A 19149-nucleotide genomic window follows, 5' to 3' on the forward strand; every position below is an offset into this window, starting at 1 on the left:
AATTTCCCTCTACTGGAGGAGGCTGGGATGGAAGGATTGTCATCAGTTCAAAACCAGCCTGAGATACAGAGGGAGACTTCCTTCTCAAAAGGAAAAACAATAAAATATAGGAGGAGGAGGAGGAGAAGAAAGAAGAAGAAGAAAAGGAAGAAGAAGACGACGATGAAGAAGACGAAGACGAAGAAGAAGAAGAAGAAGAAGAAGAAGAAGAAGAAGAAGAAGAAGAAGAAGAAGAAGAAGAAGAAGAAGAAGAAGAAGAAGAAGAAGAAAAGGAAGAAGAACAAGAAGAAAAAGAAAAGAGGTAACAACAATTTTAAAACAAGCACACCCTGCCTTTCTCTAGACTGGCAAACTCAGGCAACTAGTGGAGGGATGACTAGGAGCATGAAGCCTGGGCGCGGTACACGACCCAGTCGGGGTCCGGGCGCGCGCCCGGCCCGCCCGGGGCGGCTCTAGGCAGAGGCCCGCCCCCGGGTGTCCCCTCGGCCCGGCGCTCCAGCTCCTCCCTGGCCAGCGGAGCTGAGAGCCGGCGACCATGCAGCGCGTCCGGCGGGCCCTGCCGCTGGGGCTGCAGCTCGCCCTGCTGGTGGCGGCGGGGGCCGGGGTACGCGTGAGCGCACCGCGGAGCCTGGCGTGGGGCCCTGGGTTGCAGGCCGCCGCCGTCCTGCCCGTGCGCTACTTCTTCCTGCAGTCGGTGGACTCGGACGGCCGGAACCTCACTAGCTCGCCACCAGGTCAGCGCCCGTCGCCGTCCCCGCGCGTCCCTGTCCCCACGCGTGGCCATCTCCCCACTGCGGGAGTCGTCTTCTCTCCCCTCCTCCCTGACACCCTCGGGGGCGGGAGGTGCCACTTAGGACCGTTGGGTGACTAACTCCAAAGGCTGGGCCACAGGTCCCGCCTGGTGACCGATGTAAGGCTAAGTAGAGTAAACGGCGCCTGTGGGGTCCCACGGAGCGCAGTGGTGCCATCACGTGATGCAGATGGCCCTTCCTGGCCTGCAGGGCGCGCCTTCCTCCCTGACTCAGCAGCCCACTCATCTTAGGCCCGCAGTGCAGACCACGCGAAGCAGGGAAACTTCCTAGAACCGGAGAAGGGAGGCGCTTGTCTTGAATCTCAGCAGGGCCCTCCTCCCACATCTGATCGCTTCTCTGGACTTGTCCAGCTGGTTTCAACTTGTTGCCAGTCAGGATTTGCTAATTTGTGTCTAAATGTAAGGCTGGCGTCCTGTTTTGCCTACAAAGAGGCAGAGAACTCCTTGGCGTCCTCCACCGAGCAAACGGGAATTTCACGTACTTAGAAGTCACGTGTATTTGGTAATCCTGGAGTAAAAAGAGGATGGCAATGTCTGCCTCTCGAAAACTTAAGACTCTGCTGAGAAAATAGATAATAAGCAACCTGCCTATCAGGGCAGAGCACAGTTGCTACAATTGGATTTCTGCAGTCTGGTGTAAACATTAAAGAACTGCTAATAGGTCCAAGGGAGTCTGGGAAGCTTCAGGAGTGCGGGTTTGGAGGCTGAGAGGGGTTTCTAGACTGGCTTGCAGCTGAGCAAAAACAGAGAGCGTGAGAATCAAGTGTTGAGCACAGGAGTCTGTGGGACATGGTTCAGATTCAAACCGTGTTATGGTGTTTCTGCAGTTCTGTAATAAATAAATGAACCCAGATAAGCACTCTTGTGGTTACAGTAGGAGAGTAAGGAACCCCCCCCCCCAATTTTAAAATTCTTTTTCCCCAAATAAAATGTTCTGCAAAGATTATTCGGATATGTGTGTGTTTGTATATGCCACTTGTGAGCTGGTGCCTATAGAGACCAGAAGAGAGCACTGTAACCAGAGTTCTAGACACTTGTGAGCCACCTAATATAGTTGCTGAGAACGTGTGTCCGCTGGAAGAATAGAAAGCACTCCTAACCACCACCGAGCCAGTTCTCCAGCCCCAATACATCATAATGTTTTTATAATTAGAAAAACATATCTTTTAGAAATTGCAGTGCGTGAGTGGATCCTGAAGTGTCCGTGGCAGGAAGTCAGACCTGTTTGGATGATTACGTAGTCCTAGGGTGTAACTCTTTGGTCTTATGGGATGCTCCATTTGGTAATGTAAGATCAGTGCTTTCCCCCTGGAAAAGTATCGACTCAGGACCTCCCAAGACCAAGTTCTCAGCACAGAGGTACAGAGGGCAGGGAATAAGAGACAGACAGGAGACGGAGGTTGAGGAAGAAGGGGAAGGGAACAAGGAGAGGGGACAGGGTTTTTGTCCGGAGTGGAACACAGGACTGTCTCTGGATAGAGAGGGGACAGACATGGCCCAGAGGCAAATGGCAGTTTAGAAAGGTATAAGGGGCTAGAGAGATGGCTCAGCTGTTACAGGCTAGGCTCAAAAATATAAAGGTACAAGGGAAAACCTTGTGTTAGGATGAGGTGTTTAATTTTAATTGGGCAGATTAATTAGGTGAGCCAAAGGGGACTTTTGATTGCTGGACTTCAATACCTTGATAGCTTGGTAGTCAGCTTCAGGAGGAGGAAGTGGCCATATGAGGAGATAGACCTTGGTGCCTAGCTTTAGGAATGTAATCCAACTTTTTTTTTTTTTTTTTTTTTTTTTTTTTTTTTTTTTTTTTTTTTTTAGCAAAGCAGAGGCAATGGGAGAGAAAGCCAAGGTCTGCCAGAGCCATGCTTACTGGTCAGAGCCCCTTCAGTCATGGCAGGCGAGGTTCCCATTGCCAGAGGTTCTCTTCAATTTAAAATTCTATTCTATTTAAAATGCAAAGCTATGATTGCCTACTGACTGCTGGGTTGGTTTGTTTGTTTGTTTGTTTGTTTTTTTGTTTTTGGCTGTTTGTTTTTTTTGTTTTGTTTTAATATATGACCCTCAGCTACTTTTTGGAGCTAGGTTTCTTGATCTGTACAGTGGGGTAGATCAACAATTACCTAACAGGTCTTACAAGAAACAGATAGAAAATGCTAGCCGGGCGTGGTGGCGCACGCCTTTATTCCCAGCACTCGGGAGGCAGAGGCAGGCGGATTTCTGAGTTCGAGGCCAGCCTGGTCTACAAAGTGAGTTCCAGGACAGCCAGAGCTATAAAGAGAAACCCTGTCTCGAAAAACCAAAAAAAAAAAAAAAAAAGATAGAAAATGCTTATGAGAGCTGGGTATGATGGCGCAGGCCTATAATCCAAGCACTTGGGAGGCAGGGACAGAAGGATTGTGAGTTCTAGGCCAGCCTTGACTATGTAATAAGAGCATGATCTAGAAAGTATATAGATGGATAGATAGATGGATGGATGATAGATCAATAGATAGATAGTTATGAACACATATAGCCCATAGTAGGCACTAAGTAAATTTTTTTATGCTTTTGGTTGTTTTGAAAACTAAGTGTTCAGAATCTTTGAAGTAAGGTGTGACACCACCAGGCTCCTTTTGTGTCACTACCTTCTCATCGGTCACCTTTTCATAAATTTGAATTTATGGAGAGGAAACTGTAGGGTGATCTTTGATTCCGTTCCATTGTAAAGGCCAACAGGGCAAATGGGAATTCATATTCCTTCCGCTTTGAGCAATTTAGAATTTCATGCTTCTCCTTTTCTTCCTTATAAGCTCACTTACACTCACTTATTTCTCTGCCAGACCCAATCAGTGTTCTTTTCCACTGACTCTCACTTCGATTTTATGCTATCGCTGGCCCAGGCAACTAAGCACTTAAAATAAATATGTGGGTGCTGGGACTCGAACCCGGGTCTTCTGGAGGAATAGCTAGTGCTTTTAACTGATGAACCATCTCTCCTTCTCTGGTCGCCTTTCTGATGTCAGCAAGATGAAACACAAAGCATTTGAAAATTCAGTTTAAAAAGAAAATTTTCACACTCTCTAAAGCACAGGGAACTTTGTTAGAAGGGGAAGTAGGAGGTATCTCAGAGCCAGAAGGCAGAGGGACTGGCTTCAAAATGACCGGAGCAGCAGTTCTCAGCCTTCCTAGTGCTGTGACCCTTTAATACAGTTCCTCGTGTTGCCGTAACACCCAACCATAACATGTTTTCCTTGCTACTTTATAACTGTAGTCTTGCATTCCTGTCATAACGCAAGGATCTGCAATGCAGGATATCTGCTATGTGACCCCCTGTGAGAAAGTCATTCCTCAGACACTGCCGTAGACTCTGCCTTTGCAACCATGAACTCATAACCATGGTTACTGTCCTAGGCCCACACAAGACTGGCCCTTCCAACAGTCAATCACAGAATGGGGAGGATCTTACGGAACCCTGTCCCTCACTTCCCAATTCTTGTTAAGTTCTGGTAGAGGGAGAGTTGCCTGCAGTTGTTTTACCTGCCACTTACCCACTGCTGAGCCACGAGGCTCCTGTGGATCGTTCCAAATTCACTGTCACACAGACAGCCCTGGTTAGACCAAGTGGGTCATAAATGAAGCAAATACACATGAAGAGATTTGTATAAAAGGAGAGGGGGATAGGCAACGGTGGGAGGGTTTTGGAGAGGGTGAGAGTGGTCAGCATGTATTATGTAAAGTGTGAAATTGTCAAAGAACAAATCTAATGAAAAAGGGACATTTTTCTCAGAAATGAGGGTTACTAGACACTTCAATGGCATTAAATAACATGTGTGTATTTTACAAGGAGAAAGTTGAATTGCCACAGGGCCATCATCTTTAGAATGTGGACTGTTACTGCTTGAATGTTATTCAGAGGAGAAAAGACCAAGTAGGAGAAATGTTATTTTCTTCAATGAATTAATTTTCTCATCCACTGCTACTGAATGGCTGATGAGTCCCATGTTAAGGCAGATCCTTGACTTAAGGATGGACCACACATAGTTGCTGTCTGCAAGGATCTTCCAGGCTGAAATGAACATGGTTTACCATGAACACTGCAGGACAAAGGACTTTCACTGAGACATAATGATCAGGAAATGGCAACGTTATTTCTATTTCTTTTGCTTACAGGTCAAACACAGTTCAAAGTAGTGGTAGAATCCCTTTCACCTAAAGAGCTGGTCCGTATCTATGTCCCTAAACCTTTGGACAGAAATGATGGAACATTTTTGGTGAGATACAGGATGCACGAGACGGTCCATAAAGGGCTCAAGATAGAGATCCTTTATGGCAGTGAACATGTGGCTCAGTCTCCCTATATTTTAAAAGGTACGTGTTACTAGTCACCTGACCCTAGGCATATATGGGATACTTGCTTTTCAGAAGGGCTGTAATGACCCTGCAGTCAAATGTGACAGAGTAAACATTGTATATGTACTTCTGGAAGTTCAAATTTTATTTCAGTTTTTGGCATTTAAAAAATTATCATTTTTTGAAGAGCACTTACTGCTCTTACAGAGGGCCTGGGTTCAGTTCTCAGCACCCACATGGTAGCTCACAATCATCTGTAACTCCAGTTCTAGGGGACCAAATGTCCTTTTCTGACCAGACAGGTATACATGTGACATGCACATACATGCATGCAGACAACACACACACATAAAACAAAGAAACCTCTTGAAAAATCCTTTTCTGTTTCATTTTGTATAGTTCCTATTGCTGTATCTCTAAGTTTGTTCATCTTTTGTCCTGCAATGCCAGAGTTGCCATTAATCCCCTCCAGTGTAACTTTTTAATTACACTGGTAACATTTTTAATTTTCCTAAGCTTTCTCTCTGGGATGTGGCAGAGTTAATTGGTCATAATCTGACATTTTCCTGTTATATGTTTACAGTGTGTTAGATGAAATTGAGTCATGTTTAATCTGGGGCTAATTACTCTCAGCAACTGAGGTGCACACGCCCCCAAGTCCCAAGAATGAGGAGGCTTTCCAGCCAGGCTGACACAAGCACTTGGCCCAGCCCTGCAGGAGCGCTATGCACCGGCCTCCAGCGTTGCTCTGATGGTCTTCCCTGCACTGGGTGGATTCCACTCACAGATGCCCTGATTACAGGCTGGGCTGGACTCTCCTTCTCAGAGTCCTGAAGGCTTTTAGGCTTTCTTGTGTTTAGTTCTCATCCCTCATATACTCTGTTCCCAGGCTCAGCTGCCTGGGTCTCTGGCATGCTCAACTCTTCCTTAACCCAGTGAGACTGCTCAGTCCTGCATACACTCTCTTCCTGAGCTACAGTAAGCAGCAAGCTGTGTGACCTGTGAGGTTTCCCTTGCTAGTGTCACCTCCAAGACCCACCGTCCTTCCCGGCCTCGTGTCCATAATCTAGAAGCTGTGAGTCCACATGACAGGTTTGAAGTGAAAGAAAAAGTCAGCGCCTCTTCCCAGTCTGGGTCTGAAGTAGAAAACTCCAGCAAAATGAGGCCTAATGTCATCTCAGCACTGGGGAAGTAGAGACATGAGGATCTCTGTGTGAGCAAGCTTAAGACCAGCCTGGGCTATATAAGACTCTGTTTCCAAAGATCACAAATCAACCATCAAGAAAATATATTCAATTAAATACATGTGCTGAAATTATGTTAGATTTGTATATATTGTTTCTAAATGTGTCTTCAGAAAAGTTCAGCTCTCCACTTACACTGATAGACCCCTTTGGGTTACTCTTTCCTCTGAGATGTGCTGACCCAGGGCGCATTGGGGACCTTGAGGGAAAGGTCCTCCATTTTCTCAAAAACTTACGATTTCTGCCTTTGAATGTCTGAAAATCGAGAATTTTTCTGTGCTAAAATGGAGTCACTTTGCATTTATTACTTAGACCTCAGCAGAAGTGGAGGAGTCATCCACGTGACTGGAGTGTGCTAGTTTGGAAGTGAGCATGTGCTCTGTAGTCAGTCCAGGACGCCTTGGTGGGGGCAGAGGTGGGGCTCTCTCATGACCACTCTACTACGAATTGACCTACGATAGGTTCGCCTCTGTCAGGAGTTTCCAGATCTGCCAAGCTGCCATCCAGTGCTCACTTCTTCATAGGTCATAGCATTTGTTAACTCAGGGTGACACTGTGTGTGTGTTCCCTCCCCAGGACCCGTGTACCACGAGTACTGTGACTGCCCAGAAGATGACCCTCAGGTCTGGCAGGAAACCCTGTCTTGTCCAGCCAGTGAACCACAGATCGAGCAGGATTTTGTTTCCTTCCCCAGCATTAATCTCCAGCAGATGCTGAAGGAGGTCCCCACAAGATTTGGGGACGAGCGGGGTGCTGTGGTTCATTACACAATTCTCAATAACCACATCTACCGGAGAGCTTTGGGGAAATACACAGACTTCAAAATGTTCTCTGATGAAATTTTGCTGTCACTGGCAAGAAAGGTAGGGGAACAAATGAACTGCTTCCAGAAATGATATCACTGTGGTGTTGTTGCAACAGTTACATACTTAGAACGATAAAGACTGATGAGAATAGATTTCAGGGCTCAGAAATGTGTTCCGGAATGAGCGTGAGTCTCCTACCTTTGCAGATGGCTATTTGCTGTAAGATTTAGGTTGAGGTGGAATCCCAGCACTCGGGTTCATAAAGCTTCAGTATAAGCTAGAATATGAGAGTGAGGCGGAATGCCAGGGACAGAGCACAGGTCTTGTTTGGAAGTCTAAAGGCTCTGGTGAGCTCAGTCATGAGATTAATGTGGGGTGTAGAGATTTGGGCAGCTAAATAGAAAATAACCAGGCTCAAGTTGGGGGTGTGGGGATTCCCAATAAGGAAACTCATGTGGCAAGGATCTCACACGAGTTTCAGTCGTGGGTATGGACTGAGACAGGGTGAAGGATTCTAGAGGCAAAGGTGGAAAAGGGCGTGGTAAGGAGGGCCAAGGCTTAGGTTTGACTGCAGACTATTGCATGAGTAGCTGGTGAGGGCTCCCAAAGCCCACACACTCACACTCTTCTCTAGATGCCCACTTCTGTAACATTACATTTTAAAGGCCACCTCTGGAGACAGGTAGCCAGCTTCCAGTCAAGTGAGTTTGCATGTACCACTCTCACCTAGGACCTCTAACAAACAGTTACCTCCCTTACCCCACTGTTTTCAAGCTTCCTCTAGATCAAAAGTACTTCCCGGTGCCCAGCAGGGGAGATGGTTCAGTTGTAAAGTGCTTGCTCTGTAAATATTAGGACCTGAGTCCAACCCTCAGACCCCATGTGAAAAAGGCCAGTTGTGATGGCGTGTGCTTGTGATTCCAGTGCTCAGGAAGTAGAGACAGGCAGATCCCTAAGGCTCAGAGCTTAACCTCCTCAGAAAGGCCAGAGAGAGACCATGCCTCAAAAAACAAGGTAGATGGTGCTTGAGGAAAACCACGGAAGATTGACCCTGTCCTCCACCCACAGGTGTGTGCTCTCTCGCTCTCTCTCTCTCTCTCTCTCTCTCTCACACACACACACACACACACACACACACACACACATGAGACTGAGGCATTAGGTGCCTCCCAGCCACAAACCTTTGTGCTTTTGTTTTTGTAGGTCACCCTCCCAGATTTAGAATTTTATATCAACCTTGGAGATTGGCCCTTGGAGCATCGAAAAGTCAATGACACCCCAGGCCCTATACCTATCATTTCCTGGTGTGGCTCCTTGGACTCAAGAGACATTATCCTTCCAACATACGATGTCACCCACTCCACACTCGAAGCAATGAGGGGTGTCACCAATGATCTCCTCTCTGTTCAGGGAAACACAGGTAAGTTCAGGGAAAAATCTTAAAAGGTGAAGGGAGTGTTTAGTCAGAAAGAATAAATGCATATGCTTAATCGTTCTTTCTTCCAACCAAGGAAAATGTCTGCCTAGCACGTCTAAGGGCCCAGGGTCCATTCCCAGCAAGACAAAGCAGGGGAAAACGGCTGAAGGAGAATGTTAAGGGTGCTCCCAATTTGAAAATTAAAAACACATAGTTTGGGATAATAATGCCCAAGCCTGTATTCATGGAGTCTCCTTTAAATTTAGCCATTTTTAAACATCTTTCAATCTGCTCTACACTTGGTTATACTTGCATGAAAATTTACAGCAAAAATTAAAGATATTTAAATAATGTGTATATTTGGTAAACTTGTCACCTAATTCTGACTCCAGTGCTTTTTATTATTGCATGAAATGAGGGCAAATTCCGAAAAGCATAAGAGGCTTGGGACCATGGTGTGCTCTGGGCATTAGGAACCCATCCTCCATCGCTCTGTAAGGAATCCTCTTACTTCTGTGCTTCCTGAGTCTTTAGAACTGGAGTCCTTCTCTCTGTTTACGGTTCCTTCCATTTTGATACAACCCCCCTTTTCGGGAACTCACTGGGCTGCACCACACTTTGTTTTGTCCTTTCGTTGCTTTCATGTCATTTGGGGGACAAGATCAGAGATTTGGGCAAAGTACCCAAAGGTGAGAAAAGATAATAAAAATAAGATGAAGACGATAGGAAATAAAAGTGGGCCTAATTTCAGTTTGATGGCAGTGAATTTCTGACAAGTAAGCTGAGAAAACTGGATCCCTCCCATTTCCATCTTATGATATCTCCAAGGCACTGACAAGTATTTGACCAACAACATCGTTCTTTTAGAGTAGTAAGATATTTTGTCAGAGATTGGAATTAATTTTTCTAAGACATTTCCCTTCTGTAACTGGCATGGTTGCTCATGCCTATATTCCTAGCATGTGGAAGCCCTGAGGCAGGAGGATTGTTACTAGTTTGAGATCCTTCTGGGCTACATAACAGGCAGCAGAGCAGCCAAGGATAGATAACAAGATCCTAGCTCAGGTTCCCCATATACCTTTGTGAGTGTTGTGAGCTATAAAATTGCATTTAATAACATCAAAGAAGAATGTCTTCTTCCTGGATTCAAAATTATGAGTAGCTGAGCTGGAGAGATGGTCACGTGGTTAAGAGTACTTGCTGCTCCTCAAGAGGACCCAGGTTCGATTCCCAGCACCCACTTGGTGACCCACAAATATATGTTAACTCCAGTCCCATGGGATCTGGCTCCATCCTCTGGCCTCTATGGGACCTTCATGCACACAGTTCACAGACATACATGAGATACACATAAAATAAAAATAAGGGAAAATATGGGCTAAAATGTGTTGGGGTTACTGAGTTATGCAGTTCTCTGGTGGCCTCATAAGAACAAAAGTCTAACAGCAGCAAAGAGCAGTGCCTGTGCGGGCTGTCCTTGCTGGTAAATGGGAGGGAGGGGTTGGAGCAAACAGAGGACCTCTCAGAAAGTATCTCTGGCAAAGTGACACTCATCCCCAGGTATGTTGGGAACAGCATCTATGTTACAAAGTGAGTTCTCGAAGAGCGATGACGTGTTAAATGACAATAGTGAACTAAAGGTCGTTATACTGTCTTATGGTTTCAGACTCTTAATCATAATTTTTTATGGCCTCAAACTTCTAGGGCCTTCCTGGATCAATAAAACAGAGAAAGCTTTCTTCCGAGGTAGAGATAGCCGGGAGGAGAGGCTGCAGTTGGTACTTCTGTCCAAAGAAAATCCACAGCTGCTAGATGCAGGAATTACAGGATATTTCTTTTTCCAAGAGAAAGAAAAAGAGCTTGGAAAAGCCAAGTTGATGGGTTTCTTTGATTTCTTTAAGGTATGAATCTTCCTATGGCTATGAAGTGATACACTGTGTCCATTGATTTCTTTAAGGTATGAGTCTTCCTGTGGCTATGAAGTGATACACTGTGTCCAGAGTCTACCAAACAGGGGCTTGGAGCAGGTTGCCCCAGTGTGCCAGTGAACACTACTTTCAGACTTTCCTGCCAGACAGACAGAATCATAGAACTCTGACAGTTTTGTCTCTGTTAATGTTGTTTACCAAATAACATAGAACTATATTTAATGCTTCATACAAGAGTTAACATGAAGTTTGGATGTATTTATTGTGGCTTTTCCCCTTTGGTTTAATAAGCTGGGAAGACAAGTATCTTTTACATGAAGTGATCTCAAGTATCTTTGATAAATAAAGAGTATTCATTTTTACATATGCAAAATATATAAATAAGAGCTGGAGTTCGATTCCTGCCTACAGTCTTTCTTCCATTGTCTGTGGCCCCTCATCCCTTAGTGTCTCTGTGTCCTGTGACACATTAGGCCTGCCATGCTCCTTTGCTATTTATTTCTGCATGAATGCATATGTGAATTTGTATGTGTGTGATATGTGCATGTATGTATGGTGCATACATGTGTGTGTGTGTGCCCCTCACTTCATTCCTTTAGAGTGTTATTATGATACCCACACCTAGGTTGGGAAACACATTATTGGTTATTTAAGAAATTATTAAGAAGTTAGGGTATAGCCCAGCAGAGGGCTTCTGTTGCATATGTGAGGCATAGAGTTGATCCCCAACATTGAAAAAGAAAGAGGGGAAATGGGAGGAAGGGCGGGGTCACTATATTTGGAAATGGACCACCTTCATCTCGGAGGCGGGGAGTGGGGGGCTTATGGTGAAAAGAACAGTGAATTGAGTTTAGGATATAAGTTTATAAATTTCTCTGTATACCAGTTTTCTCACTTGTAAAAAAGAAAAATGCTTCATATGATAATTAAATTGGATTTCAAGCCTTTGATAAGTGCTTTTGAAATGTTAATCCAATGTATGCCAACAAAGTAGCTGTGTTTCCAGGTTTCTGTCAACTTTTATTATGCTTATTTATCTCTCTCTCCCTCTCCCTCTCCCCCTCCCTCTCCCCCTCCCTCCTCTCCCTCCCCCTCCCTCCTCTCCATCTCCCTCCTCTCCATCTCCCTCTGTGGTGTGTGTGTGTGTGTGTGTGTGTGTGTGTGTGTGTGTGTGTGTAAGTCAGTTAGTTCTCTACCATGTGGATCCTGGAAATTCTGTGGATTAAACTTGGGTTATCCTCCACTCACTGAACCATCTTACGTACAGTTTACAAGCTGGTAAGATGTAAACTGTATTATACATAAACTCTTTTTAAACCGTAAAATAGAGAAAATGCCTTTCTGTATTGTGGGTTTAGGGTCTGAAACAAATGAAATAGTTTATACGTGAAAATTGATCATTATTCTCACTCCAGAATATTTAAATTTAGAACTTTGACAATAGTTTTAATGCCTGCTTTGGTTACACAAGTCTAGACTCTCTGTTTCACAGATGTAATTGAAACAGCACACACTCCTTTCCTAAAATTTCCTATGAGGGAGCTGTTAAAGGCTGGCTAACATTTTATACAAAGAAAAAAAATCAAAGATAAATTAAATACAAACACAAATGTGAGAAAGTGGAAAATAATCCCTCTGTACTTAATTTTAAAACTGATGAGAAACAGAAGGAAAGCAAATGGCTTCATGAGGCTCTTTGGCTTTAATCTTCTAGTACAAGTACCAAGTGAACGTGGACGGGACTGTGGCAGCCTACAGGTATCCGTACCTCATGCTGGGCGACAGCCTGGTCCTCAAGCAGGAGTCACCGTACTACGAACATTTCTATGTGGCACTAAGGCCTTGGAAACACTACGTTCCCATTAAGAGAAACCTCGGTGATTTACTAGAGAAAGTGAAATGGGCCAAGGTAGGTTCCATTCAATTGTTATGTTCTTGGACAATAACAAAGTTATTAATGTGAGAACCCGAGTTCCATTAGGAACTAGTGTATCATAATCAAAGCACATCAAGAGAACTATGATTTTCTGAAAAGGTGGTGTCTTAGTCAGGGTTTCTATTCCTGCACAAACATCATGACCAAGAAGCAAGTTGGGGAGGAAAGGGTTTATTCGGCTTACACTTCCATATTGCTGTTCATCACCAAAGGAAGTCAGGACTGGAACTCAAGCAGGTCAGAAAGCAGGAGCTGATGCAGAGGCCATGGAGGGATGTTCTTTACTGGCTGGCCTCCCCTGGCTTGCTCAGCCTACTATCTTATAGAACCCAAGACTACCAGCCCAGGGATGGTCCCACCCACAAGGGGCCTTTCCCCCTTGATCACTAATTGAGAGAATGCCTTACAGTTGGATCTCATGGAGGCATTTCCTCAACTGAAGCTCCTTTCTCTGTGATAACTCAGCTGTGTCAAGTTGACACAAAACTAGCCAGTACAGGTGTGTTCCCTTTAAATAGCAAAAAACAGACACCAACCAGGTTGTCAAGATGGCTGGGTAGTTAAGAACACTTGCTGCTTTTCTGAAAGATCTTAGTTTGGCTTCCAACACTCACACTGCAAGCTCGAAATGACCTGTAACTCCAGCTTCAGGGAGTGAAGGGCCTCTTCTGGTGTGGTACTTGTACACATACACACCTGTGCACATATAAAAGAGAAAGACATCACAGTCGCTTTGTATAGCCTCTGTCCACAATGTTGAAGGCCAGATTTTAAGTGTAGTGTTGGATGTAATACAACTTATCTAAATGAGTCCCCATTTGCACTCGTCTGTGCAAAATAAGAACACACAGAATGCAAACTACAGATCAAAAAGGCCAGAGTTGAAAGTCTTTCTGTATCAGGAGAACTTTCAGGGAACTATGATCTCGTCCATACAGGGAAAAAACGAAAAACAAAAAACCCCCAAGTCCTTCCCCCACACAAGCCATAGAGTCCTAAGGACAAGTTCCCCATAAAACAGAGGTTCCTTTTTTTTTTTTTTGAGGAATAATATTAAAAACTATTGGGTTTATTATGACACTATAAAATGTATCCTTCCATTATATTTTGTCCATGTTTTAACTTTTGAGAAGTAATATCTGTTTGTGGACAGAATGGGCCAGAGGAATGGCTTCCCTAAGATCCACAATTGCTAGCAAATGGCTTTTCCTATCAGTTGTGTGTACAAAATAAGCATTTCTCTGAGTATAATTAGGAGTCTTAGCTATTCCTGGCTCCACAGCCTGCGAGTACTGAAATGAGTAACTTTTTTTTTTAAAGATTTATTTATTATTATATGTGAGTACACTGTAGCTGACCTCAGACACACCAGAAGAGGGCATCAGATCTCATTATGGGTGGTTGTAAGCCACCATGTGGTTACTGGGATTTGAACTCAGGACCTTCAGAAGAGCAGTCAGTGCTCTTACCCACTGAGCCATCTCTCCAGCCCCAAGTTTTATTACAGTGTTACAGTCCTTTGTGGCTACTGCTGTTTAAGGAAACTCTCTGCCACTGTGTATTTAAATGAAGCTTTATGAAGAACATTTTTATTATTTTAATTTTACACATGTGTCAGGGTAGGAGTCTGTGCACTTGAGCAAAGATGCCTTCATAGACCAGAAGCCTCAGATCCCCTGGAGCTGGAGTTGAGAACCAGCAAGGAGGATGCTGGTCCACTGTAAGAGCACTACTCACACTTAACTGCTGAGCCATCTCCCCAGCCCAGAATATTAGTTGTTGTTGTTGTTGGTTTGGTTTGGTTTTTCAAGGCAGAGTATAGGCAGAAATAAATTCTGTTTCCCAGTTTAAAAAAAATTATATATATATATAAAATTGTTTATTGAGAAAGTGTTTCTCTGTTTCTCTGTGTAGCCCTGGCTGTCCTAGAATTTGCTCTGTAGACCAGACTGGCCTTGAACTCACAGAGATCTACAGCCTGGCTTTTAAAAGACATTTTAACCTGAAGATTAATTTATTCTGTTCTTAGGCAGAGAGGACAGTGCTGGGGAGGCGGATGACAGACCCCAAGCTTTCTCCATGGGTAGCTAAGAAAGTACCAAAATAGTCACTGAAGAGCGTGTGAGCTTGGAATCAGTCCACACACCGTCTCATCCCTTTCCTGTGGCAGACATCTAACTGTACTCCCATGGCCTCCCGTGTTAGTTATAGCCCATCGCCCTTGCGTTCACACACCTCCCACGCTTGCACGAAGCTTTCTTTGTGGGCTGCAGCAGTCATTTTCATTTTCATCTTTAATCTTTTAGGAAAATGATGAAGAAGCAAAGAAGATTGCGAAAGAAGGGCAGTTAACTGCCAGGGACCTGCTCCAGCCGCCCAGGCTTTACTGCTACTATTACAGAGTACTGCAGGTCCGTTCAGACGTCTGTCCATCCTGATGGCTCTGGGGTCCCTATACCACGTGTGTGGCTTGGATAAACTTTGTACTATGCTTACTGGGAGGATCGGGGGCAGCTTGTGGGAAGAAATTACCAGTGTTGAGGTCTGGCCTTGGCTGTTGGAGAACTAGCTCTGTAGACCAGGCTAGCCTTGAACTCAGCGTTGAGATCCACCTACCTCTGCCTCCCAAGTGCTGGGATTAAACGAGTGCGCCACCATCCACCAGCCGCCCCCATACTACCTCGTATCTCTCCTTACCCCCATCTCAGGGTTTCTCTGTAGTCCCGGCTGTTCTGGAACTTGTTCTATAAACCAGGCTGGCATCGAATTTACAAATATCGTCCTGCCTCTGCTTCCTGAGTGCTGGGATTTGTTAATCTCCGTTCCGCATTATGTAGGGGGTGGGGGTGGGGGGGGAAATGGAGGTTTAGAGCTCATGAGGTTCCTCCCATCTTGTCCGAGTGCGCCCCCTGCTGGTTGTTCCGTAGAGAAATTCCTTCCTTGTCTGTGGGTAGAATAAAGGCAAATCGTCCCACCACCACCCGCGCCCCCAACAAGCCAAGCCCCTCTTGCCATCCTTAGATGGGTTCCAACCTCTAATGTAGTTCTAATATTTGTTTAAACTTTAATTACATTTTATCTATTTGCTGTGTGAGCTCGGTGGGAGGGGAGAGCATAGTGCCTGTGGAGGACGGAGAATGCTTTACGGAAGTTGGTTCTCTACTTCCACCTGCAGATCCCAGGGGTTTAACTGGGGCCTCGACGGTGGGCGGGTGGCAGGCAGCTTTACCCACTATGCCACTATGCCTAGCTTTAATTTTAGTGGTAGGGGTTTCAATCTCTAACATGCTTCTTCTTTTTTTTAAAGATATATTTATTTATTATATTTAAGTACACTGAATCTGTCTTCAGACACACCAGAAGAGGGCGTCAGATCTCATTACAGATGCTTGTGAGCCACCATGTGGTTGCTGGGAATTGAACTCAGGATCTCTGGAACAGCAGTCAGTGCTCTTAACTGTCTGAGCCATCTCTCCAGCCCTACCTCTAACATGTTAATTAGGCTCACTTGGCTATATTATTGTTTTGTTGGTATTAGCTCAGTACTAGGAATATATAACCAAGTGGGCACAGAATGAATGGAATGAAAGACATGGCACATAGGGATATTTCTGGCCAGAGTAGAAGAACATTGCATGGTCCTCTTGCCATGCTTATGACTCCAGGCCTACAGGATAAAGGGGAGAGCCCCCCCGCCACCCACACACACACATTTCAAGTAGGGGCATCTATCTTTTCTAGAGTTGTCCCATTTACACAGAAGTATAGATTAGGATTCTAAGGCAGACTAGGAGATGTTGTACTAGCATTTGTAGTAAATAAAGTTAAAATACAACTATGAGGGAGGCAGAGGCAGGCAGATTTCTGAGTTTGAGGACGGCCTGGTCTACAGAGTGAGTTCCAGGACAGCCAGGGCTACACAGAGAAACCCTGTCTTGAGAAAAACAAATATATATGAAATTAAAATGAGCCAGATCTTTGGTTTGGGTTTGAAGCGCCATGGTTGGAGGTGGAGGGGTGGGGGAGGTTAGACTAGAATGAAGCATGAACTAAACCTTCTATTCCTTCTGAACATATTTCAGAAATATGCCGAGCGCCAGGCCAGCAAGCCCATGATTCGTGATGGAATGGAGCTTGTTCCCCAGCCGGATGATGGCACATCCATCTGCCAGTGCCACCGGAGGAGGCCTGAGAGGGAAGAGCTTTGAGGAGACCCAGCTCCATACTCCTTTGTATGCCAGCTGCATCTTTAAGACTTGTGAAAGATGCTAAGCTGTGAAGGACCAGAGAAACCAGGCCTGGTGGGTTAGGCTCACACCCGCAATCCTGGCACAATGGAAGCAGAACAAGAGGATTTCATTAGTGCAAAGCCTACCTGAGATTTGTGGTGACTTCCAGGCCAGCCCAGCCTACCCAGCTGGATCTTATCAAAAGACCAGAACAAAAAAGAAATGTAGAGAAATGCTAAGCTTTTAATCCCACACTTAGAGCCTAAGTCAGGAAGATCATGAATTTCAGTATTATGAAATATCTTCGGAGTTGCTTGTTTGTGCACCCTAGTGGATAAAAGGCTCATAAGTCACTGGGAATCCGTGGGTGGCACGCTCACGTGCACTGGCTTGCTTCTGCCTTTATCCAAGATAAAAGTCGAATTCACTTACTTTTATATTCAATTATGGAGGGCAGTGTTTGGGGATGTTCAACTGTCTCCTCGTTGTGTTGTTTCTCCTCTTGGTTTTTTTGGGTTTTTTTTTTGGGGGGGGGGGTTGGGTTTTTTGGGTTTTCAAGACAGGGTTTCTCTGTATAGCCCTGACTGTCCTGGAACTCACTTTGTAGACCAGGCTGGCCTCAAATTCAGAAATCTGCCTGTCTCTGCCTCCCAAGTGCTGGATTAAAGGCGTGCGCCACCACCACCTGGCGAGAATTTGTATCTTTAACTAGATCTTAGAAATATCAGCATGACAAATATCCCATATGGACATGAGAAGAAAGACTGCCTTCCTCGCTTCTACCTCTTTAACCACAGGTTCAGAAAGAAAAAGGTAGTTTGTTAGAGACACATTAATTTTTAAAATTGATGTCGTTTGAGGCTGAATAGTCCTAACAGAACTAGGAGAAAAAGAAGTTGAAACAAACTGGGCAGTATCTATTGACTTGTCCGATTCTCATTTTGAACAGCCACACCTTGGAACATTGCATGGACACAGAGTCTTTGACACACAAACCTGCAGGGGACATTTTACATCCAAACTGTAACAAGTCTATCAAGAAATCTAGGTTAACTCCACTTGACCGTAGCCTTTGAAATGAGTTTTACATGGCTTTATGGTTCATTAACTTGCACATACCTTAGGGAAACAAGCTGGATTATTAAGCCCCGATTCCTTCCCTTCCAACTTACCAATTGTCCATATAGTCCATTAGCCACTTTTAATACTGAAGTATTTATTAAAATATATCTGGCTTCAGGGGCCATGAGTTGAGAATAAAGAGAAACCTCCAGAGAGGGACTGGAGGGAGAAAGGGGACAGTGAGGTAATTATACTTTAATTTCAATAGAAGAAAGTTTTATATGACTTTTGAAAAAGGGAGGGATGTAAGGCTATAAAGATATAGGTGTGTTCATTTGAATAAACTGTCAACAATGTTTATGGCTTGAAACACTGGCCATCACCCATCAGTTGTGAGCACATTGCTTGCATAGCTACTGACATTGCTTGCATAGCTACTGATGAGTGGAGGAACTGAGCGCCACCATCAACAAGAAGAAACCCATTTTAATTATGTGGTAATGAAAGCTTTCCATGACCAACGGCATGGGACAGAACATGAAGACATTTCCTAAAAGAAAGGGTTGGTTGGGAAGAGTACAGAGAGAGGGGGATTTTTACTTTCGCTTTATACCATTTTATAATATCCAAATTGGTTTTAAACTATGGATGTAGAATCAAGCTGTAAAATAAAAGTGTTAACATGCTAAAAAAAATAAATGCACAGAGGAGATGATAAGAAGGGGAAAGAAACAGATATTTATGTTTTCCACAATGCCATATTAAGAATCCATGTCTAGAATATTGTCCTGTGGTTTTATTATATACTCTTTTTTTTAAATAAAGCACATTTTTATAATAAGAAAGGGAACTCCATGTACTTTAAGATTGATACCACCTGCACCCTGATATGTCTCTAAGTCTTGCTGATTTCTTTTGTTTGTTTGTTTTTTTTTTTAAGATTTATTTATTATGTGTAAGTACACTGTAGCTGTCTTCAGACACTCCAGAAGAGGGTGCCAGATCTCTACGGATGGTTGTTAGCCACCATGTGGTTGCTGGGATTTGAACTCTGGGATTTGAACTCTGGACCTTTGGAAGAGCAGTCGGGTGCTCTTACCCACTGAGCCATCTCACTAGCCCGTCTTGCTGATTTCTTAAAAAAAAATAATTATTTTCTGTGTCTGAGTGTTGCCTGCATAAATATTAGTTCCCCACACCTTGCCTGGTACCCACAGAGGCCAGAAAAAAATGGATTCCCTGGAACTGAAGTTACAAATGGCAGTGCGCTGCCATGTGGGTGCTGGGAACTGAACCTGGGTCCTCTGCAAGAGCAGCCAGAGTGCTCTTAACCTCTGAGCATTCTCTCTAACCCTGCTCTAGCTTTCTCTCCATTATGTCCTCATGA

At 44.4% G+C, this 19149-nt stretch overlaps 1 protein-coding gene across 1 annotated transcript; it reads left to right on the plus strand.

Annotated features, from left to right (window-relative positions):
* Nucleotides 1-475: 475 nt before the first annotated feature.
* On the plus strand, nt 476-17219 carry Poglut3 (protein O-glucosyltransferase 3). Its single transcript, XM_021172225.3, has 8 exons — nt 476-734; nt 4961-5158; nt 6961-7247; nt 8394-8610; nt 10312-10508; nt 12250-12444; nt 14778-14882; nt 16554-17219. The coding sequence occupies exons 1-8, from the start codon at nt 536-538 to the stop codon at nt 16677-16679; spliced, it is 1524 nt and encodes a 507-aa protein (XP_021027884.1). The 5' UTR covers nt 476-535; the 3' UTR covers nt 16680-17219.
* Nucleotides 17220-19149: the final 1930 nt, after the last annotated feature.

The sequence above is a fragment of the Mus caroli genome, unplaced genomic scaffold, assembly GCF_978045245.1.
Source record: "Mus caroli unplaced genomic scaffold, Mus_caroli_1 scaffold_11, whole genome shotgun sequence".
Lineage (NCBI taxonomy): Eukaryota > Metazoa > Chordata > Mammalia > Rodentia > Muridae > Mus > Mus caroli.

Excerpts from the sequence above, each read along its gene's own strand:
- Poglut3 (XM_021172225.3), top strand. The coding sequence starts at position 536 with ATGCAGCGCGTCCGGCGGGCCCTGCCGCTGGGGCTGCAGCTCGCCCTG. Across the intron at positions 735-4,960 it reads CCTCACTAGCTCGCCACCAG|GTCAAACACAGTTCAAAGTA; the intron begins GTCAGCGCCCGT and ends TTTTGCTTACAG. Across the intron at positions 5,159-6,960 it reads GTCTCCCTATATTTTAAAAG|GACCCGTGTACCACGAGTAC; the intron begins GTACGTGTTACT and ends TTCCCTCCCCAG.